At 40.1% G+C, this 21494-nt stretch overlaps 1 protein-coding gene across 2 annotated transcripts in view; it reads right to left on the bottom strand.

The window, feature by feature from the left end:
* The window catches only part of srgap1a (SLIT-ROBO Rho GTPase activating protein 1a), a 190739-nt gene that overhangs the window by 76709 nt on the left and 92536 nt on the right, over nucleotides 1-21494 (bottom strand). For both annotated transcript variants that reach the window (XM_051724425.1, XM_051724426.1), the window contains exons 5-8: nucleotides 20245-20427; nucleotides 17725-17853; nucleotides 7159-7380; nucleotides 5759-5860 (exon numbers count right to left, since the gene is read on the bottom strand). In XM_051724425.1, coding sequence (XP_051580385.1) covers nucleotides 5759-5860; nucleotides 7159-7380; nucleotides 17725-17853; nucleotides 20245-20427 — 636 coding nt within the window. The remainder of the gene's footprint in view (nucleotides 1-5758; nucleotides 5861-7158; nucleotides 7381-17724; nucleotides 17854-20244; nucleotides 20428-21494) is intronic.

Below are 21494 nucleotides of genomic sequence, written 5' to 3'. Positions count from 1 at the left end.
CACGTGCCCCACCGAGAGCAAGCCACAATATAGCGACCACGAGGAGGTTACCCCATGTGACTCTACCCTCCCTAGCAACTGGGCCAAATTGGTTGCTTAGGAGACCTGGCTGGAGTCACTCAGCACGCCCTGGATTCAAAATTTCCAGCATTATGAACATGGAACTTGCAGGAATTATTAAAATTATGCGCAATACCTGCAATCCTGCACCAAATTTCAGGCCCTGCAAACTGTATTATATTAAAATATGAAAGTTGCCCTGGTTCCCCTCCTTTATGATTTCATTATATAAAAATCATTACTCTGCAATCTGCTAAATTAATGCAATGAAAAGCTGTGTCAATAGCATTTTTTCCCCTCTTTCACCCCCTCTTGTCATATACAGCAAGGCGAGCCAAATCAAAGGTCATCACCTAGAGTTTACTCAGAATGGTGGCAAAAAAAAAACATCCTGAGAGTGGCAAATGCCACTGCTGACAGAAACGCCTTGTTGATGAGAGAGGTCAACGGAGAATGGCCAGTCTGTTTCGAGCTGACAAAGGCTACGGTAACTCGCATAACCACTCTGTACAGTTGTGGTGAACAGAACAGCATATCAGAATGCACAGCACTTTGAATCTTGAGGCGGATGGGCTACAACAGCAGAAGAACATGTCGGGTTCAATTTCTGTCAGCCAAGAACAAAAAGTTGAGACTGCAGTGGGTACACGCTAACCAAAACTGGACAGTTGAAGAGTGGAAAAACGAATCCTGGTCTGATGAATCTCGATTTCTGTAGAGGCACACAGATGGTAGGGTCACCAACAACATGAAGTTATGGACCCGACCTGCCTTGTGTCAACAGTCCAGGCTGGTGGTGATGTAATGGGGTGGGGAATGTTTTTTTGGCACACTTTGGGCCCGTAACTACCAATCAATCATAGCTTGAATGCCAGAGTCTATTTGACTATTGTTGCTGACCATGTGAATCCCTTCATGGCCACAATTTACCCATCTTCTAATGGCTACTTCCAGCATAATAATGAACTATGTCACTAAGCAAAAGTTGTCTCAAACTGGATTCATAAACATGACAATGAGTTCACTGTTCAGTGGCCTTCCCAGTCACCGGATCTGAATCCAATTGAACACATTTGGGATGTGGTAGAACAGGAGATTCACAGCATGAATGTGCAGCTGACAAATCTGCACAAATAATGTGATGCAATGTCAACATGGGCCAGAATCTCACAGGAATGTTTCCAACATCTTGTAAATTCCCTGCCACAAAGAATTGAGGCTGTTCTGAGAGCAAAGTGAGGCCCTACCTAGTATTAGTATAGTGTTCCTAATAAAGTGCTCAGTGAGTGTACATCAGTCAATATGTCCGTGTGTTACTGCATGACATTAAAGCACCAAAAAGGTCACAAAAGACAAAGAATGTGTGAAAAATCGGTGCGTTGTTTCTCCCAGATGCATCTGAAAATTAATCCAAGCACATATGCAACATTACAAGCAGAATTAAATCCGTTATTTTAGTGAATTACCTGTATTAAAGGAGCTTCAGATATGTGTGCTTGTCATCTGTGTCCCTGCATGTTGATATCAGACTCAGAGAAAAAAGTTCTGTGAAGTTCTCGTGCTTGTGTATTTATCCGCTTTTTCAAGTTTTCCGATCAGACGGTTATTTCCTTTAAAAGCCACTAGTAACTGGCAAAGTTAAAACTTTTATGTAAGCGCAGCAGTTGATTGACATGTGAGGGGTGACGCTTTGCTGTTGTCCAGGATGCACTCAGGACGGATAGCATTTACACTTCAAATGCGATGTGGTCACATGCTTTTTTGACTGCCTCTTTATGTGGTTTTTGATCTGATCACAAAACATTTAAGACCCCATTTAGACCTGTATTTAGGGCTGACCACATGTAATTGGATCACCTGAAACGCATCTTAATACCAGGTATAAACAGGGTCAAAGGTCCTTCCTCCTTATGTCAGCTCCTAAATTTGGCTACCAAAGGCTCGTCAATGGATAATACACATGTTCTGTCTTCATACAGTGCATCCGGAAAGTATTCACAGCGCTTCACTTTTTCCACATTTTGTTATGTTACAGCCTTATTCCAAAATGGATTATATTCATTATTTTCCTCAATATTCTACAAACAATACCCCATAATGTCAATGTGAAAGAAGTTTGTTTGAAATCTTTGCAAATTTATAAAAAAATAAATAAAAAAAAATCACATGTACATAAGTATTTACAGCCTTTGCTCAATACTTTGTTGAAGCACCTTTGGCACCAATTACAGCCTCAAGTCTTTTTGAGTATGATGCTATAAGCTTGGCACACCAATTTTTGGTCAGTTTCTCCCATTCTTCTTTGCAGGACCTCTCAAGCTCCATCAGGTTGGATGGGGAGCGTCGTTGCACAGCCATTTTCAGATCTCTCCAGAGATGTTCAATCGGGTTCAAGTCTGGGCTCTGGCTGGGCCACTCAAGGACATTCACAGAGTTGTCCCGGAGCCACTCCTTTGATATCTTGGCTGTGTGCTTAGGGTCGTTGTCCTGTTGGAAGATGAACCTTCACCCCAGTCTGAGATCCAGAGCGCTCTGGAGCAGGTTTTCATCAAGGATGTCTCTATACATTGCTGCATTCATCTTTCCCTCGATCCTGACTAGTCTCCCAGTTCCTGCCGCTCAAAAACATCCCCACAGCATGATGCTGCCACCACCATGCTTCATGTAGGGATGGTATTGGCCAGGTGATGAGCGGTGCCTGGTTTCCTCCAGACATGACGCTTGCCATTCAGGCCAAAGAGTTCAATCTTTGTTTCTCATGGCCTGAGAGTCCTTCAGGTGCCTTTTGGCAAACTCCAGGCGGGCTGTCATGTGCCTTTTACTGAGGAGTGGCTTCCGTCTGGCCACTCTACCATACAGGCCTGATTGGTGGAGTGCTGCAGAGATGGTTGTTCTTCTGGAAGGTACTCCTCTCTCCACAGAGAAAAGCTGGAGCTCTGTCAGAATGACCATCGGGTTCTTGGTCACGCTCCCTGACTAAGGCCCTTCTCCCCCGATCGCTCAGTTTGGCTGGGCGGCCAGCTCTAGGAAGAGTCCTGGTGGTTCCAAACTTCTTCCATTTACGGATGATGGAGGCCACTGTGCTCATTGGGACCTTCAATGCTGCAGAAATTTTTCTGTACCCTTCCCCAGATCTGAACCTCGATACAATCCTGTTTCGGAGGTCTACAGACAATTTCTTGGACTTCATGGCTTGGTTTGTGCTCTGACATGCACTGTTAACTGTGGGACCTTACATAGACAGGTGTGTGCCTTTCCAAATCATGTCCAATCAACTGAATTTACCACAGGTGGACTTCAATCAAGTTGTAGAAACATCTCAAGGATGATCAGTGGAAACAGGATGCACCTGAGCTCAATTTTGAGTGTCATGGCAAAGGCTGTGAATACTTATGTACATGTGATTTTTTTCGTTTTTATTTTTAATAAATTTGCAAAGACTTCAAACAAACTGTTGTCATTATGGGGTATTGTTTGTAGAATTATGAGGAAAATAATGAATTTAATCCATTTTGGAATAAGGCTGTAACATAACAAAATGTGGAAAAGTGAAGCGCTGTGAATACTTTCCAGATGCACTGAATATATTTGAGTGAAATTAGAGGAAATGCATTGTGCAAAATAAAGGTTTCAGACAGTTTTCAGCCTTTTGTGAACAAATTTTGATTTTGCATAAAAAAAATGATTAACTTATACATAGGACCATTCAATTAGAATTGTTTTTTGCATTGTGACATTATTGTGACAATTTCCCCTCTAATTCATTACCGTAATGCAGCAAAAAAACAAAAAAAAACATTCATTACTGTAATGCAGAAAAATCTATGATATATTATTTCAAGTATTTATGTAATTTTATACTGTATTGAAAATTTAAATTTGAGAGGAACATTATACAAACTTAATGGCTTTTTTTTCTGTATGCAAAATACAATTTCTTCTGCGTTTGTTTTAATTCTGGGGTGAAATGTGACCTGCACAAGTTTTCATAAGATTCACGCAATAACACAACCTGCAGTTTGAATCTTTCCAAAGCTGCATCAAAATATTGATGAAGATAGCTTCGAGGCTTCGTCCTAACCTATATGACAACACAAGATAAATCTGTGCTCTAGAAATACTATATAGTCTTTATCATGTGAACCTAATGACACAGTCAGTACCATATTCTGACTCTGTCTGTGCATCAAAATAATCTCTGTGTCCACTCACAGCCCTCTATAAAAAGCTAAAAAGAATCTGCACACAGCAGTGAAATAACAGGAAGGAGATAAGAGAAGGGGACATGCAAGACACTCGTTCATCTATGATGTACACGATAACTTTAAAGACTGATTAAAATGTTGCAGCCTTGGTGGAGACACAGATAATAAAATGTGAAAAAGACACACACAGTCTGAGAGAAGAACAAAGGAAATGTTTGATACTGAGAGAAGCCTGTCTGTGCGTCACTGTGGTTATCTTGAGGACAGCGAAAACTCTGCAGGGAGCGAAAAAAGTATTTCTTGTAAGTCTTCCAAAGCCTCTTTTATGATCAGCTCTTGCCAACTCAATTAAGCAAACACACTGCAAAGCGGTCTCGCTCGAATGCAATGGGAAGTTATGGGATGTGTGTTCCTGGACTTGTCTAACTTATTTAACAAGATTCTCAAATTTAATTACGCACTTCAACGTGGTCATCGTCTCATAGAATTGCTATTTAGCAAACGCTTTTTATCCAAAGTGAATTGTACACATTTCTGGGAAAGTCTTCAGAAAACTTTGCGTTCAAGTTCCAGGACACCTGGGATGTCTCCTTGCGCCATTATTAGAACACCCCTAAATGACGCATAAAAACAAAACAAAACAAAACAAAATGTGGTTAAGTCTCTTAATATGACAGTTAGAATGTCTCTTCCTGTCTAAGTGGGCGGTTCTGGGCCAGAATAAGCTGCAATGTGGATCAGACATCATGACTCAAGTCAAAAATCTGGCTACACGTGAGCAAGGTTCCCTTACTTCAGAGGTTCTCAGTTCACGTTCTCACATGTGGTGTCAGGGATGCTCACTGAGCTGCGTTTATGTAAACAATGATGTTCTTTCGAATCGAATGGGTGAAGAGGAAGATTTCAGTGAATTAACACTTACATTTCAGTCTGTTCTTCACACAACACTATTGAATGGCTTCAGTAGACTTGAAATATAGCGCACAAGTGATATGGACATTTATGGTGCATTTATGTGCTTTTGGAGCTTGACAGTCACAATCATGATCCTCTCATCCCTCAATATTGTGCTTTACGGATAAAAAAGTCGTACTCGTTTGGATCGAGAAGGTTGAGTAAATAACAAATTTAATTTTATGTTGAGTTAATATATATCCTGCAAGCACTATCACTTGTATTTATTATATTTTTGGATGTTCAATAGATATATAAACCTAGTTAAAAAAAAATCTTATTTATGTAACAAAGAAAGTATACATAAAATAGCAGAACAATGTAGGTTTAGTGATAAAAAGTTTATATTAAGATTTTAAGAAGAAGATTGTTTTCAGATTCTTATTTCAGAATTCATTTTTTTTTTTATAAAAAATCAGTGAAAAATGTATGCATTCAGTTTACATAGTATTTTTTTTTTTTTATCAAACTTTTAATAAAAAAAAGTTCTAGTTTTAAAGGGGGTCATGAACCAAAAATATTGAGAACCACTGCCTTACCTCCTCACTCTCGATCTTAAGAGTTGCCAGCCGGGACTGCAGCTGCTGGAACCTCAGCAAGAGTTCAGCCTGCACAGGAGGTTGGGCCGTGATCTGGCACACCTGAAAAACAAGACAAGACCTCAAATTACAAGAGAGCTCTAATTGTCCTCCTCTGCAGATTTGTCAGTACCTTTGAGACAATGCACACAATTCCATGAAATACCATTCCAACCAATTTTACTTGAAAACATAATCGGACATATTACAAATTAAACAAGATATTCAACAAGACAAAAAATAAGGCAAAACTTGATTTTATATATTACAAAATGATTGGATCATGGAAAGTGGAGCAAGGAGGTTGGAGGGGAAGGGTTTGTTTTAAAGGCGGAGCAAGTTATTACTTTTAATTATTTTTTTTTAACTTGGAGTAATGTGCATTGATGAATTGTGCAAAATAAGATCAGGAATGTGCATTAAGAAAGTAAATTAAGGTCATTTTGACTTTAATAATGTCCAATTATTTAAGAAAAAGATGACGGCAACCATTCGAGAATCTACTACAATAGAACAACTCCCAAAGGGAGGAATCTCATCCCAGATTGGAAGATATAACTTAAACACCTGGCATGTGCATTATATTCTGCCCTTATTACGCAAAACCTCAGTTGTTTTCACTAACTGAGAGTGCAGGCACGACCACAAAACAACAGGTTGTTAACCATGCATAAACATTATATCAGTGACAAAATGGCCAATTAGGGAGCATTAATCCAACAAACGCTTTCTAAAAAGTGACTTGACGGTGAGAAATGCAATATGATCTGCTCCCAGAACTCTGCGTAAACACCATGCTGTTAGCTGAGACACAATAAAATAGGGATATAAAGCAACCCGGACCACATCTAAATCAGAATTTCATTAACATGCTTTTTTCCACTCTGTATCCTGCATGACCTCATACATTTCAGTACAGGCTGAGACAATATTAACGTTCAGGTTAACGGATGGGCTAGCAGGTATACCATGGGAGGCACACATGCACCTCATTGTTTTTGTACAAATGAAATGTAATGTCTGCTTTCAGGTATGGAATGTGAGGTTACAATGGTTGTTAAGACATCTCAGAATTAGGATGTAGCTGAACCAAAGCACTGGGTGTCAGTGTGGTTGCTATTGTGTAAATACAATGGAAACTAAAAGTCCAAGACCACATTGTAAATCTGGGATTAAAATTTCTAAATTTAAACTTCGAAATAATTTTTAAGCTGATAATGTGCATTAAACGTTGATTGATTTACAAAAATGCAAAACAGAAGCATTTTCACTACTCAGATTTTGGATCCCACTGTAATGTATAAGTGCGAGTGTACACATATGTTCAAGGGTGTGGTGGTATTGCTTTGTTTAAATCTGACCTCATCTCCCATATGTGGTTGGAACTCAAATTTGAAGGGTGGGCAGAAGGCAGTAGGGTACATTTCCATGAAACGCTGGCGGTCACTACGGGGGTCCAGACTGTCCACGGCATTCTCTATGATGTCCAGGCCTTCGTGACGGGATGTCTCCAGGTTATATTCGGCCGAGAGATAGGTCCGCAAAGCCCGGTTCAGAGAGGCATGGTACCCCAGATCACAGCACTATAAGGGCAGAGAGAGAGGCACAGAGAACTTTGAAGATTCAAAAAGCACATAAAGGCAGTATGACCACTGGAGTCTTATGGATTACTTTTATGCTGCCTTTATGTGCTTTTTGGAACATAAAATTTCTGGCCACCATTCACTTGCATTATAAGGACCTACAGAGCTGAGATATTTAAGAGAAATCTCTGTTTGTGTTCTGCAGAAGAAAGTCATATGCATCTGGGATGGTATGAGGGTGAGTAAATGATGAGAGAATATTCATTTTTAGGTGAACCATCCCTTTAAAAAAAGGGAAAAATAATATCTCTAGTTAATACTGCATATGGTGCCTTCAGTTACTTCTAAAAAAAAGTTCCTACTTATGAGCTTGGAGGTAATTACAATGTTATGTATTCATATTTCTTGCTTTCTTAATGCAAAAATAATGCGGATTCTTGCATAAATGAGCTTCTCTCATGCACACATGGGTTTTTACAATTACAATTTGGGTTGTTTCTTACCAAAACCTGTTGCATACCTTCAAAAGACATTGAATATGATGCACAAATCACATGGACTACTTTTATGATACTTTTGCATCCTTCATAAATCTTCAAAGTGAGGCACTATCCACTGCAATTGTATTGAAAAGATGGGCCGAGATATTAATTAAAACCGCATAAGAAAGAAAGTCATACAGGTTTGAAACGACATGAGGGTGAGTAAATCAGAATTTTCATTTTCTGGGAGTGATATTCCTTAAAGGGTTCGAACTTACAAACTCTTGGTTACCAGCCCAGATCTTTAACCACTAGGCCACGCCACCACAGTTCCAGCAAGTGTCAGATCTTCCTAACAGCTAGTGTATGACATTCCAAACACATTCTATGAGCAACTGTGTGTAAGGAGGCGGCGAGAAGCAGCTTTCCTGGTTCAGGTAAGGATTTATTTCCTCTCTATGCAGCACAATTACAGTCTCACAGTCTTTGCGTTTAGGCACTAAGCAAATCTACAATCACACACCACTTCACAAAATAAACTCTCATCACTTGTAATAAAAACTCTTTGCTTCTTGTTTGGGTCTGTCATGCCCAGGTTCTCTCTCCGTTCTATTTGCAGCGTGTCTCTATTTATGCCGCTCTCCCCGTGCTCACTGAAATTAGAGACAGGTGTTAGACATAATTTAGCTCAGGTGTAAGCGCCCTTACCGCTTTCTCTCTCTCCGGAGAGATGCTTGACCACGCCCCCGCTGCCACACTGTGGCTTTGAGAATATTTGTGTCCCTGTATCTAAACAGTCTAAGATGGCCTAATACATACTCACTGTATTCTATTCTGTGTGCTGTCTTTATATAACCTTGGACGCTGAAGACTTGTGTGAAACAGCCTGGTAGCAAAGTTGCTACAGGCTAAACGTGAGTAGACTGGCAGGAGTTTTCATATTTTGATTTAGACTCTGATATACAGCAGGAGTCATGGGGAACTGATATGAGAAACGGTGTCCTGGATAATAAAATATGGAGAAATGTGCCGTCCTTGAAGAGGTTATTTAAGATCTCACTGTGCTCGTCACTGGAATAGCTGCCAGCGTTTGGCTCCCAAAGAGTCTGCCACCTTCAGAGTCCACTGCTTTCCATCTTATTTAATAATCATTTTGGAGTGCTCAGCCTGTTGGTCTGCTGATTGATTTAAGAGTTTTGATGCTGATGCAGCCAGAGCAATCAAATGGATCCAGCTACTGTAGCTGTCCACATTGCCCACTAAATGTAATGCTCTCTCTCTCTCTCTCTCTCTAAGTGCAAGAATCAGGTTTTTTGCCTTGTTTTCCAGTAAAAACATCTAAACATCCTTAGAACATAATAAATTAACTCGACAAGCAAACTTGTTTAATATAATAAGACTAGTTTTCAAAAATATATCTTAAATTCAACTTATTCTCCATTAGCAAACAGTTTGTCCTTGTTTTCCCTATATTGATCATCACAGATCATCATGATGGCGTAGATCATCATGATGGCGCCGCAGATGGCTGCCTCGGTGTGGAGCTCCTCAGTTCTTTTGTTGTTTTTGTTTGTTTGTCCTGTGTATAGTAATCTTTTTTCCAGTCAGTTTTAACAGAGACGAACTGCTGAACATTCAACAGCATGTACCAGACAATCTTTTCCCGGTTTTCGAATATTCAGACGTTTTGCTAGACATTTTAGTTGGAGGCGCAGCTCTGCTGTTCAAGAGACGCGAGGGTGATGAGCCGGTGCGCTGGTCAAACTCCGTCGGCACGGATTTCGAACAGCGCTGCAGAGTATTCACTTAGCGAATCTCCACTCTCTTCCTAACAAAACGGACAAACTTCATCTCCTCACCTGCACAAACAAGGACTTTTCAACCTCTGCTGCCTTATGCTTCACAGAAACCTGGCTGAGTGAAGCCATTCCGGACAGCACGTTACATCTGCTGGGCTTCCAGCTTTTTTCAGAGTTAACGGGGAAAACGAGAGGCGGTGGAACATGCTTTTATATCAATGAAAGTTGGTGTACAGATGTAACAACGTTAAAGAGGATGTGCTGTCCTAATTTGGAAGCGCTCTTTATTAACTGTAAGCCTTTCTATCGTGTATATCGCACCAAACGCGTGTTTGAACAGCGCTGTAACAGCTGGCTGACCAAATTACAGACATGGAACAACAATACCCGGACTCAGTTATTATTATTATTGTGGATTTTAACATCACACGAGAACTGCCCAAATACAAACAGCACATCACATGCCCCACCAGAGACAGGAACATACTGGATCATTGTTACACAACAATAAAGGATGCATATCGCTCTGTTCCTTGAGCAGCTTTGGGACTATCTGATCACTGTCTGGTTCATCTTCTTCCAACCTACAGGCAGAAATTAAAATCAACCAAGCCAGTAGTAAGGACTGTAAAGAGATGGACCAATGAAGGAGAGCGGGAACTACAAGCCTGCTTCGATTGCATGGATTGGAGTGTTTTTGAGGCTGCAGCCACAGACCTGGACGAGCTCACAGTTACTGTTACATCATATATCAGTTTCTGTGAGGGTATGTGCATTCCTACTAGGACTTATTTAAAGTTCAACAACGACAAACCGTGGTTTACAGCAGAGCTCAGGCAGCTTCGTCAGGCCAAAGAGGATGCTTACAGGGGTGGGGATAAAGTCTTGTACAATCAGGCCAGGAACACACTGAACAGGGAAATCAGAGTGGCTAAAAGAAGATACTCTGAGAAGCTGAAAAACAAGTTTTCAACAAGTTTAAACAAAACAAAACAAAACAAGAAAAACAAGTTTTCAGCTAACAACCCTGCATCAGTGTGGAATGGCATGAAACAACTCACAAATTACAGGACTCCTACCCCCAACCCTGTAGGGAACCAACAACTGGCTGACGACCTGAATGTGTTCTACTGCAGATTTGAAAGGCCCAATCTCACACCCCACACCCACTCTGACATTCACTTCACACAAACACCAACACCTCCTGCAACCCCCCTCCTGCTACTCAACCTGCACTTAAGATCTGTGAAGATGATGTGAGCCGTGTCTTTCGGAAACAAAAGACGAGGAAGGCTTCAGGCCCAGATGGCGTCTCACCAGCGTGTCTTCGATCCTGTGCTAACCAGCTGGCCCCCATCTTCACACAGATCTTCAATAGATCACTGGAGCAGTGTGAAGTCCCATGCTGCTTCAAATGCTCAATCATTATTCCTGTCCCAAAGAAACCAAAAATCACAGGACTTAATGACTACACACCTGTCGCCCTGACGTCTGTGGTCATGAAATCATTTAAGAGACTGGTGTTGGCCCACCTGAAGAACATCACTGGACCCTTTCTAGATCCCCTTCAATTTGTTTATCGAGCAAACAGGTCTGTGGATGATGCAGTCAACATAGGATTACATCATATCCTGCAACATCTGGACAGACCAGGGACATATGCAAGGATCCTTTTTGTGAACTTCAGTTCAGCTTTCAACATCATCATCCCAGCTATACTCCAGAATAAATTACACCAACTCTCTGTTCCCATGTCTATCTGTCAGTGGATCACCAGCTTTCTGACAGACAGGCAGCAGCTTGTGAGACAGGGGAAACTCACTTCTAGCACCTGGACAATCAGCACTGGTGCCCCCCAGGGATGTGTGCTCCTCCACTACTCTTCTCCCTCTACACCAATGACTGCATCACCAAGGACCCCTCTGTCAAGCTCCTGAAGTTTGCAGATGACACCACTGTCATCTGCCTCATCCGAGATAACGATGAGTCTGCATACAGAAGGGAGGTTGAACAGCTGGCTGTCTGGTGCAGTCAAAACAACCTTGAGCTGAACACGCTCAGAATGGTGGAGATCATCGTGGACTTTAGGAGAAGCACCCCAACACTGACCCCCCTCACCATTCTAAACAGCACTGTGGCAGCAGTGGAGTCATTCAGGTTCCTGGGCACTACCATCTCACAGGACCTGAAGTGGGAGACCCACATTGACTCCATTGGGAAAAAGGCCCAGCAGAGGTTGTACTTCCTTCGCCAGCAGGAAATTCAACCTGCCACAGGCGCTGCTGATACAGGTTTACTCAGCAGTCATTGAGTCTGTCCTCTGCACTTCAATAACTGTCTTGTTTGGTTCAGCTACGAAATCAGACATCGGAAGAATACAAAGGACAGTTTGGACTGCTGAGAGGATTATTAGTTGCCCCCTGCCCCCCCTTCAAGAACTATACACTTCCAGAGTGAGGAAAAAGGCTGGAAAAATCACTCTGGACCCCACTCACCCTGCCCACTACCTTTTTGAACTGTTGCCTTCTGGCCGACACTTCAGAGCTCTGAGCACCAGAACCGTCAGGCACAGGAACAGTTTTTTCCCTCAGGCTATCCATCTCATGAACAGTTAAATTGCCCCATTGAGCAATAACTATGTGCAATACACAGTTTAGTCTTTCTTATATTTATCCAACACATCCAACCTCTTCTGCCATTTCATTCCTCTGATAAAAAAATAAAAATAAAAATAAAAATAAAACATTTGCACTGTACATAACAGATTTGTGTTTGCACTACCCATGTGTATAAAAGTATGTATGTATGTGTGTGTCAGTACGTATGTGTATAATTAGTTGTATTTTTTTTTTATTATCTATGTCTTCCTGCTGTTTTTGTATTGTTTTAGTATTGTTGTACACTGGAAGCTCCTGTCACCAAGACAAATTCCTTGTATGTGTAAGCATACTTGGTAATAAAGCTGATTCTGATTCTATTGTTAGAGTTATGCTTAAATCAAGAAAAAACTATTTCCCAATGGAGTAAAAAAAATAAACCTAATGACAGGTAGATATATATTATATGATATAATATAATATGACTTTTTACTACACAACAAGACAAAAATACTGATTAAGAATTTTTATTTTTATTTATTTTTTATTTTTTTGCAGTCTCTTTGGCTCTTTCTTGATCACTCTTTTAGCCTCTCCATTGCTGTCGGTTTCCCCAATTCTGGTGAGACGGCACAAAACAGTGGATAGAGTGAAGTAAAAAGCCGTTCCAGCTCATCTCTGTCTGTCTGCCTGCCTGTCTCACTGCCTTCATCTCTCTTTCTGGTGAGACAGCACATTGCAGAGGAAGCAAACACCAGTTCTTATTCAGTCATACTTCCTGAAGTACAAATGTACCAAAATAGTCGTTAAGGAACCAGAACCGTTTGACGAGCTCAGTTTTCTTTCCTGTGTTGACGTATCTCCTATTAAAACACATCATATTGAAGGGCTTGTCCCTATTTTAATAGCAAATCCTTTTTAGTTATGTCACAATCATGAACCATTATTTGCTACTTGCTAGTAGGGGTTTCACAACTACTGATTTTTAATTGTCGACTAGTCGAGCCCATTAGTCGAGTCGAATTCTACTAGTCGTGACGTCATCCCACACCCAAACCACCACACACCCGACTAAAGCCCCACCCACCCACGCAATGGGTTTTAGCAGAGACTATTTAGCAGAGACGGGCCATTTCTATAAAAAAAATATTGGGAGAAATTGGAACGCCCAACAGATGTAGAAAGTCCCACCTTACAGGTAAAAAAGCTAACCACCTTTAAGACAAGCCAGGAAATCTGCATTTTTGTTAGCGTAATCTGAGGTAAAGCAGCACAATTTATGATACCAGTGTTGTCAGATTTTAATGTTGATTTGAAATACACTATATTGCCAAAAGTATTCGCTCATCTGCCTTTAGACGCATATGAACTTAAGTGACATCCCATTCTTAATCCATAGGGTTTAATATGATGTCGGCCCACCCTTTGCAGCTATAACAGCTTCAACTCTTCTGGGAAGGCTTTCCACAAGGTTTAGGAGTGTGTTTATGGGAATTTTTGACCATTCTTCCAGAAGCGCATTTGTGAGGTCGGACACTGATGTTGGACGAGAAGGCCTGGCTCGCAGTCTTCGCTCTAATTCATCCCAAAGGTGCTCTATCGGGTTGAGGTCAGGACTCTGTGCAGGCCAGTCAAGTTCTTCCACACCAAACTCGCTCATCCATGTCTTTATGGACCTTGCTTTGTGCACTAGTGCGCAGTCATGTTGGAACAGGAAGGGGCCATCCCCAAACTGTTCCCACATAGTTGGGAGCATGGAATTGTCCAAAATCTCTTGGTATGCTGAAGCATTCAGAGTTCCTTTCACTGGAACTAAGGGGCCAAGCCCAGCTCCTGAAAAACAACCCCACATCATAATCCCCCCTCCACCAAACTTCACAGTTGGCACAATGCAGTCAGACAAGTACCGTTCTCCTGGCAACCGCCAAACCCAGACTCGTCCATCAGATTGCCAGATGGAGAAGCGTGATTCGTCACTCCAGAGAACGCGTCTCCACTGCTCTAGAGTCCAGTGGCGGCGTGCTTTACACCACTGCATCCGACGCTTTGCATTGCACTTGGTGATGTATGGCTTGGATGCAGCTGCTCGGCCATGGAAATCCATTCCATGAAGCTCTCTACGCACTGTTCTTGTACTAATCTGAAGGCCACATGAACTTTGGAGGTCTGTAGCGATTGACTCTGCAGAAAGTTGGCGACCTCTGCGCACTATGCCCCTCAGCATCCGCTGACACCGCTCTGTCATTTTACGTGGCCTACCACTTCGTGGCTGAGTTGCTGTCATTCCCAATCGCTTCCACTTTGTTATAATACCACTGACAGTTGACTGTGGAATATTTAGTAGCGAGGAAATTTCACGACTGGACTTGTTGCACAGGTGGCATCCTATCACAGTACCATGCTGGAATTCACTGAGCTCCTGAGAGCGGCCCATTCTTTCACAAATGTTTGTAGAAGCAGTCTACATGCCTAGGTGCTTCATTTTATACACCTGTGGCCATGGAAGTGATTATTTGGATTATTTGGATTATTTGGATGGGTGAGCGAATACTTTTGGCAATATAGTGTATGTTCTTTGATCATAATCTTGCTCCCCCATTCAAGTAGATATGAGCTGCACTTTCATGACTGGAAATAGCTTCCAAAGAGAGTCCAAAGATGGCCAACCAGTGGACTGACTTGCTAGAAAAACATGGTTTTAGCTAATTATATGTATTTACAAAAATACAAACACAGCTAGACTGTGCCTGGGGTTGCCATAGTAGTTTGACACCTGAGGAGAAAATAATGACAGATGGTCTAAGTGTTGTTTTGTATGTGAATGGATCGGATGAAATAAACATCAACCAAAACATTATCTCCTTGTAAGCACCTTTTCATTAGAAGTGTGCCACAACAGGTAGGTATACGTCGAGCTATAACATAGCTAAAAGATAACATAAGTGTTTGAACATATTTAGCTTAGCCTAGACTACCTCTTGCAGCCGCTTGTTTGGATGGATTTCAGGCGGCCAAAGGATCTAGCGTGCAGACGACAATGGGGATGCATTCCGTCGTGTCAGTGGACTCCAACTTGAAGCGCTATTCTAAACTGTTGGCGAATCGTGTTCTTGAAGGAGCAAACAGCATCCAGGTCAGCATAACACTAGAATTTCGGTTATATTTGAAGGCCATTTTGTGGCCAATTTGCATATATTGCAGGTTACATTGTCGAACAGAGCGACACAGTAAACTAACACCAGTTCTGAAGTGCATTCTGTGTGCGTGTCATTCAATGAGTTAGAAAGAACACCACATCATATATTTAAGCCACTGCGCCTTTTCAGTGCAAAGCCACTGGGCTTCACACCCGCTGTATTTCATACAGACGAGTTTTATAAATCATGTAACGAGTGACTAGTTAACCTCAGGCTGACGATGTCGACCGCATTTGTTGTAGTCGCCTAGTCTGTTCAACCCCAATTTGCTAGAAGGATACAGGTGGTATCGAGGGGTGGAACAGTCTCATTCTAGAGAGCATCTGACTGGACAAAAATCCATGTAGTGCAAGATGAGTCATCAATATGTTTTATCTGTTTTCCTTGAAGTGAAAGATTGTACATTTTGACTGGAAATGTAACAGAAAGTTGAATATTGTCAACTTCTAGGAGTACACTAACATATAGATGGTCTCAAAGCTAATAGACATGGAAGAAAACTATTTAAAGCTACAAACCTCTAATTAACTCTAATTCTGATTTCATGGGGTCTTCAAGTGAAAATGGAATCACAGCCACATAATTTTCATCCCTAGACATCTGAAGGTATCAACTGGTTAGAAGCAACTCAACGCAGTGGAAAAATGACTCATACTCTTTCTCCTTCAATGCAATGTCTAAAAAAATAACTACGCAAGCACTTCGCTGAAACACTCCTATCAAACCCCTTGCAGAGAATCTTTAGTTTCATATATGAAAATAATATTGCTGGATGCTCAACTTTATAATCACAGCAGAGTGAAATGTAAACGAAAGCACATTAATTCTGGTTATTCTAAAAATTTCCAGCAGCCATATCACCCTGTAGCTCAAGACCGGCTGCCCAATGAAGCTAAGCAGGGTTGAGCCTGGTCAGTACCTGGATGGGAGACCTACTGGGGAAAACTATGGTTGCTGCTGGAAGAGGTATTAGGGAGGCCAGCAGGGGGTGCTCACCCTGTGGTCTGTGTGGGTCCTAATTCCCCAGTATAGTGATGGGGACACTTTACTGTAAAAAAAGGCATTGTCCTGACTCTCTCTGGTCAATAAAAATCCTAGGACATTTCTTGAGAAGAGTAGAGCTGTAATGCCAGTGTAATGCCAGTGTCCTGGCCAAATTCCACCTGTTGGCCCTTATCAATCATGGCCTCCTAAAAATGTATTGGCTCTACCACTCCACCCTCTCCTCTCCACAAATAGCTGTGGTGAGCATACTATGGCTGCCGTCGCATCATCCAGGTGGATGTTGCATACTGGTGGTGGTTGAGAAGAGTCCCATGTTCACTGTGTAAAGCGCTTTGAGTGTAGTGTCAGAAAAGCATTATATAAATGTAACGTTCATTCATTCATAAAAAAGATTCACAGAAAAGTCCTCTCCTTTTATTCTAAATATAAAACAGGCACTCAACTTAATATAAAAGTATGAAAGTAGAGCAATATATACTTCTCTGACAGTACATTGCACTGAAAAATCCAAACTTTCTTTTGTAAATGTCTGCTGGAATTATAGAAATCATGCAAAAAGAGGGCATAGTTTCATGGCACAGTAGAAACCCTGGCATAGCTAGATATGGGGTCAGTGGTATGGTGCTGTATTTCTCCACCCACATGTCTAAACCACCACTATTTCCTTTGCTTTTTCTCCATGAGGGCCAGTTCATGCCACACACGAAGCACTTACTGTGCACCATTTTACGAACTCTGCTTCAAAACATAATGAGTTGCCTATGTAATGCATTGCTGATCAGGTTCTATCTTGGTTAGAATGCTCCCTTAGAAGGTAGCTGGCTATTATAAACCCCTCATTCTCTTTCAGACAAATATATTCAACAATAAGGGCTTCATAAAATGTCATCTAATAACAGGTTCGAATGGTTGTTTGGAGACACAGGTCCAATAAAAATAACAATGCAATATAATCTCAGTGTACTTTTAAACACTGATCTCATTCCTGCCAGACACACCTGCATTTGGATTCTTAAGAGCTTAAACTTGAATGCAAGGTTGATATAGCTCTCGTGGGGAGTCTAAACATTCCCTCTGATCAAAGCAGGTGAATAGACAAAGACGCATATTCAGCGGGGCTTTATCCAACAAAATGGTGAAAACGACTGCAATTTTTTTTCATATTTAGCCATCCCATTCTATTTATAACTGTACTACTTGTCACACAAAGTTTCTTCATCTACTAAAGAATCCCTGCACCTACTTTTCTTTCTCTGGTACTTACGTCTATTAAGTCTGACAAGTCGTGAATGTAATACTTGAAGATTGAAGCATTAGTGGCTTCAAGTGTCAGCAGGTATTCGTTCCGAGCTTTGATCGACTTCAGCTTGTTCTCTGAGTACTTGGCTTGTCTCTGATGAGAGAAAGAGAGTGCAGGGAAAAAAAAAAACTGAATGAGAAAACAGGTTTAAATATAGGTAACAAAACACTTTGAACACAAAAGCTTGCTTTTATCTCTGCACACAGTCTGTTCCTTGAAGATCTCTTGTGAAATGACTGGCAAACAAATACAACCAAAAATAACAACTGAGATGAACATAAGCATATAAATGGCAAAGAATCAAGGTACATAAAGAATAATGAAGGCAACAAATTAACAGGGCACAACTACAACGGAGTCCAAAAGTCTGAGACAAATTATAGTATCAGCATAACAATTTCAGTAAAAAGATGAACTGAAAAATGTCTTAGTATGTGGTGTGTTCCCTTTTTACTTTAATGACATTATGCATTCAATCTGTCATGGACTCCAAAAGTTTATGCAAAAGCATGATCTGAGAATTTTTGATCCTGTGCGTTTCAATGGAAACAAGAAAATCTGACCTTTTCAACAAAGGAGTAGGTAACATGGTTAATGTCACAAATTACCTAGTAATAGTGCAGAATAGAGGTCGACTGATTGGTTTTACCTACTATTCATGCCAATGGTTGCTTTTTGGAACTATCAGTAATCGGAAATAAACAACACTGATAGTTACCGATAGTTCCTCTGTGGCCATCTGGTGAATATATATAGGCTATAAAAAGCTACATTTGTTGAATATTTACATTGAGGATTGTAATGGAGCCAAGTCATAGTTATGGTTTAAGATTATTAATTTGAAATTATTGATGAATGATTATCTACTGTTAATTACTGCTTATACAGTATTTATTAGCCCATATGACAATGTTTACTTTTTTATTTTACTAATTTTGGACTCTTTTAGCCTCTATGTCAGTGCCCATCACAGTAAGGAAAGACTAATAAAATGTTTTAACATTCAATAAACAGATTTTAAAAACTATCTGCCGATTAATTGTTTATCGGCCCATTTCACCACCTTAGTTATCGGTATTGGCAAAATCCACTTTCGGTCGACCTCTAGTGCAGAACCTTAAATATTTCATATTTATTTTACATTATAATATGTCTTTATTTATTTTTCTAAATCCAAAAACTTTATTTCTAGATTTAAATGTAGAATGTCAAATTTACGATGTGGACTTTTGAACCCCACTGTATGCGTTTAAATAGGTTTACAGAACAAGTATTACTCATTTCCTGCATGAGTTTCTTATTACAAACATGCAGATCCACGCTGGTCGACTAAGTTGAGTAACTGACCTAAAGAAAGTGACTCACTTGAACTTCCATATTTTAACCATCCCACAATGCTTCATTCCAGGAAGTATCAATGGAAAAAACAATCTCACAGCTGTTAAATCATTTGTCACAGCCGGCTTTAACAGAAAGCAGATCAACTAAGATGATACAGTGTGGCCTGCTCTGGGAAAATAGTGCTCAGGAATGGGTTCCATAAAAAAAAAAAGTCTAACGCATTAAAACACAGGTCCACACCTTGTGGAATGAACCTTTTTTTTTTTTTTTTAACACTAAATTTAGGATCCCAAAGATTGGTGAATCTCAAAAGAAATATCTGGGTCATACTGTATTTCCACCAAAACCAAAAGAAAAGCTTATTTTAGGACCAATTAGATTTTTTGCATTGTGCAATTTCTTTTCATGACGATTAAACACATTGTCCCTCCAAACTAGAATAGCTGTAATGTGAAAAACGTCTAATGTGTTACACAGTAATGATCCAGTCTGGAAACAATAACTTGAAAAGGACTTGAAGATTTAAAATCAGCTCAATTAATTTCAGTGCAACACACATTTCCATCATGTATACTTAAAATGTAACTTTTCAATAGTAATTTAAAATGTACAAAATATATAATTTTTCTCACATTGCAGTAATGAGAATGAGATTTTCTCACATTTTAGTAGGCTACTGGCAGTAAAAGTGTCATAAAAATAATATCACAATCCAAAACATGGTCCTAAAATAGTCTTCATTTCCATTATGCAAATTATATTTTATTGTTTTTTCTTGTGATTTTGTGGGAAATATGACCCAGACATTTTTTTTTTTTTTTTTGTAAGATTCACTGATGTATTTTTTGCTACAATTTGCTTCACTTTCATTATGCACAATACAATTTATTTTCTCTCTCGCTTTCTCTTTTTTGCTTTTGGGGTGAAATATTTTCCAGACATTTCTTGGGATTCTCCAAGATGGGCATATTCAATCACTTCATGCGGTATACTTTTTATGTGCATTGGTGAAAAGAAAACCTAACATAAACTTGATTCTTTCAGTTCTTTTTGATAGTTTCTTTCGAGTCCTCATCAGCTTTGAAGGGTTCGTCATGGTTTAGCCTAGTTGTTATGAACTATTAAAGACTTTTTCTCATTTACCTTCTCCTTCATCTTCTCAATCTTCTTCACAGAGCTCCATCTCTGGGGTCTGTCCTCTAGCCGGATGTGAAAGACCGGATCTCCAGTGCGCCCGATCTGTTTCTCCTCCTGCTTTTCTGCCTCTTTCAGCTTACTCTCGGCACTGATGCTTTCCGTGTGATACATATGGTAGGTTTTCATCACCTGCGAAACCCAGAGGTCAGAGTTCAAAGTTCAACAACAGCCAGCTGAGATCTAGAGAGGTGCAGCAGCTGTTGATCTGAGCTAAAGCACTTTCATCCTCCCACTTGACACGAATAATTCAATTCTCTAGAGAAACTGCTTTTTTACACTTTTGTATGCAGAAAAGTACCAATGGAAATGTTGAAATGGTTTAAGACAGTATATAATTACATAATTTCCTCCCTCATATGCACTACTGTTCAAAAGTTTATGGTCACTTACTCATTTTTTATTATAATTTTTTTCTTCTTCACATTTTTGAATAATAGTAAAGTCATCAAAACTATGGAATAATAGAAATAGAAATATGGGAATTATGTTGTGACTAAAAAAATCCAAAATAAATCAAAACTGTTGTATTTTAGCATCTTCAAAGTGGCCACACTTTGCCTAGATTTTGCAGAAATGTACTCTTGGCAGTTTCTCAACCAACTTCTTGAGGTATCACCCTGGGATTCTTTTTAAACAGTATTGGAGTTCCCATCTATATGCTGGGCACTTAGTGGCTGCTTTTCTTAATTATTTGGTCCAAGTCATCCATTTAAAAAAAATTTTTTTGTTATAAAATTTTAGTTTTGTAATTAAATAAATTGATATGTTGGGACAATTATATTTTTGTCTACAAAACTCATTTCAAACATTTAAGCATACACCTTCAGATCAAAAGGTTTTTAAGATCATGAGAAACATTTCAGGCAAGCGACCCCAAACTTTTGAACGGTAGTGTACCTTGATTTGCATCAAGTCATACAGGTTTGGAAAACACATGAGTGAGAATTTCTGGGTGAACTACTATACCCTTTTAAGTAGACTTTCAAAGAGGAACCATTTAAAGTTTTCTCATTTCTTTTTCTGACCATTAGGGAAATGCTAGCCTCTTAATGGGCCATATTGGGGCTCATATTTTCACTAAACAATTCCCTTAATTCTACTGGTACTGACAGAGAGACTAAAACAATCAGTTTGAAGTGTGCTGGCAATTGCAGTTACAAATGGCTTACTAATAATTGTCTCTGCATATTAAGCTG

The sequence above is a fragment of the Myxocyprinus asiaticus genome, chromosome 18 (genome assembly GCF_019703515.2).
Source record: "Myxocyprinus asiaticus isolate MX2 ecotype Aquarium Trade chromosome 18, UBuf_Myxa_2, whole genome shotgun sequence".
Lineage (NCBI taxonomy): Eukaryota > Metazoa > Chordata > Actinopteri > Cypriniformes > Catostomidae > Myxocyprinus > Myxocyprinus asiaticus.
The sequence above is the reverse complement of the archived record's forward strand: the minus strand, read 5'-3'. Positions and strand labels throughout refer to the sequence as shown.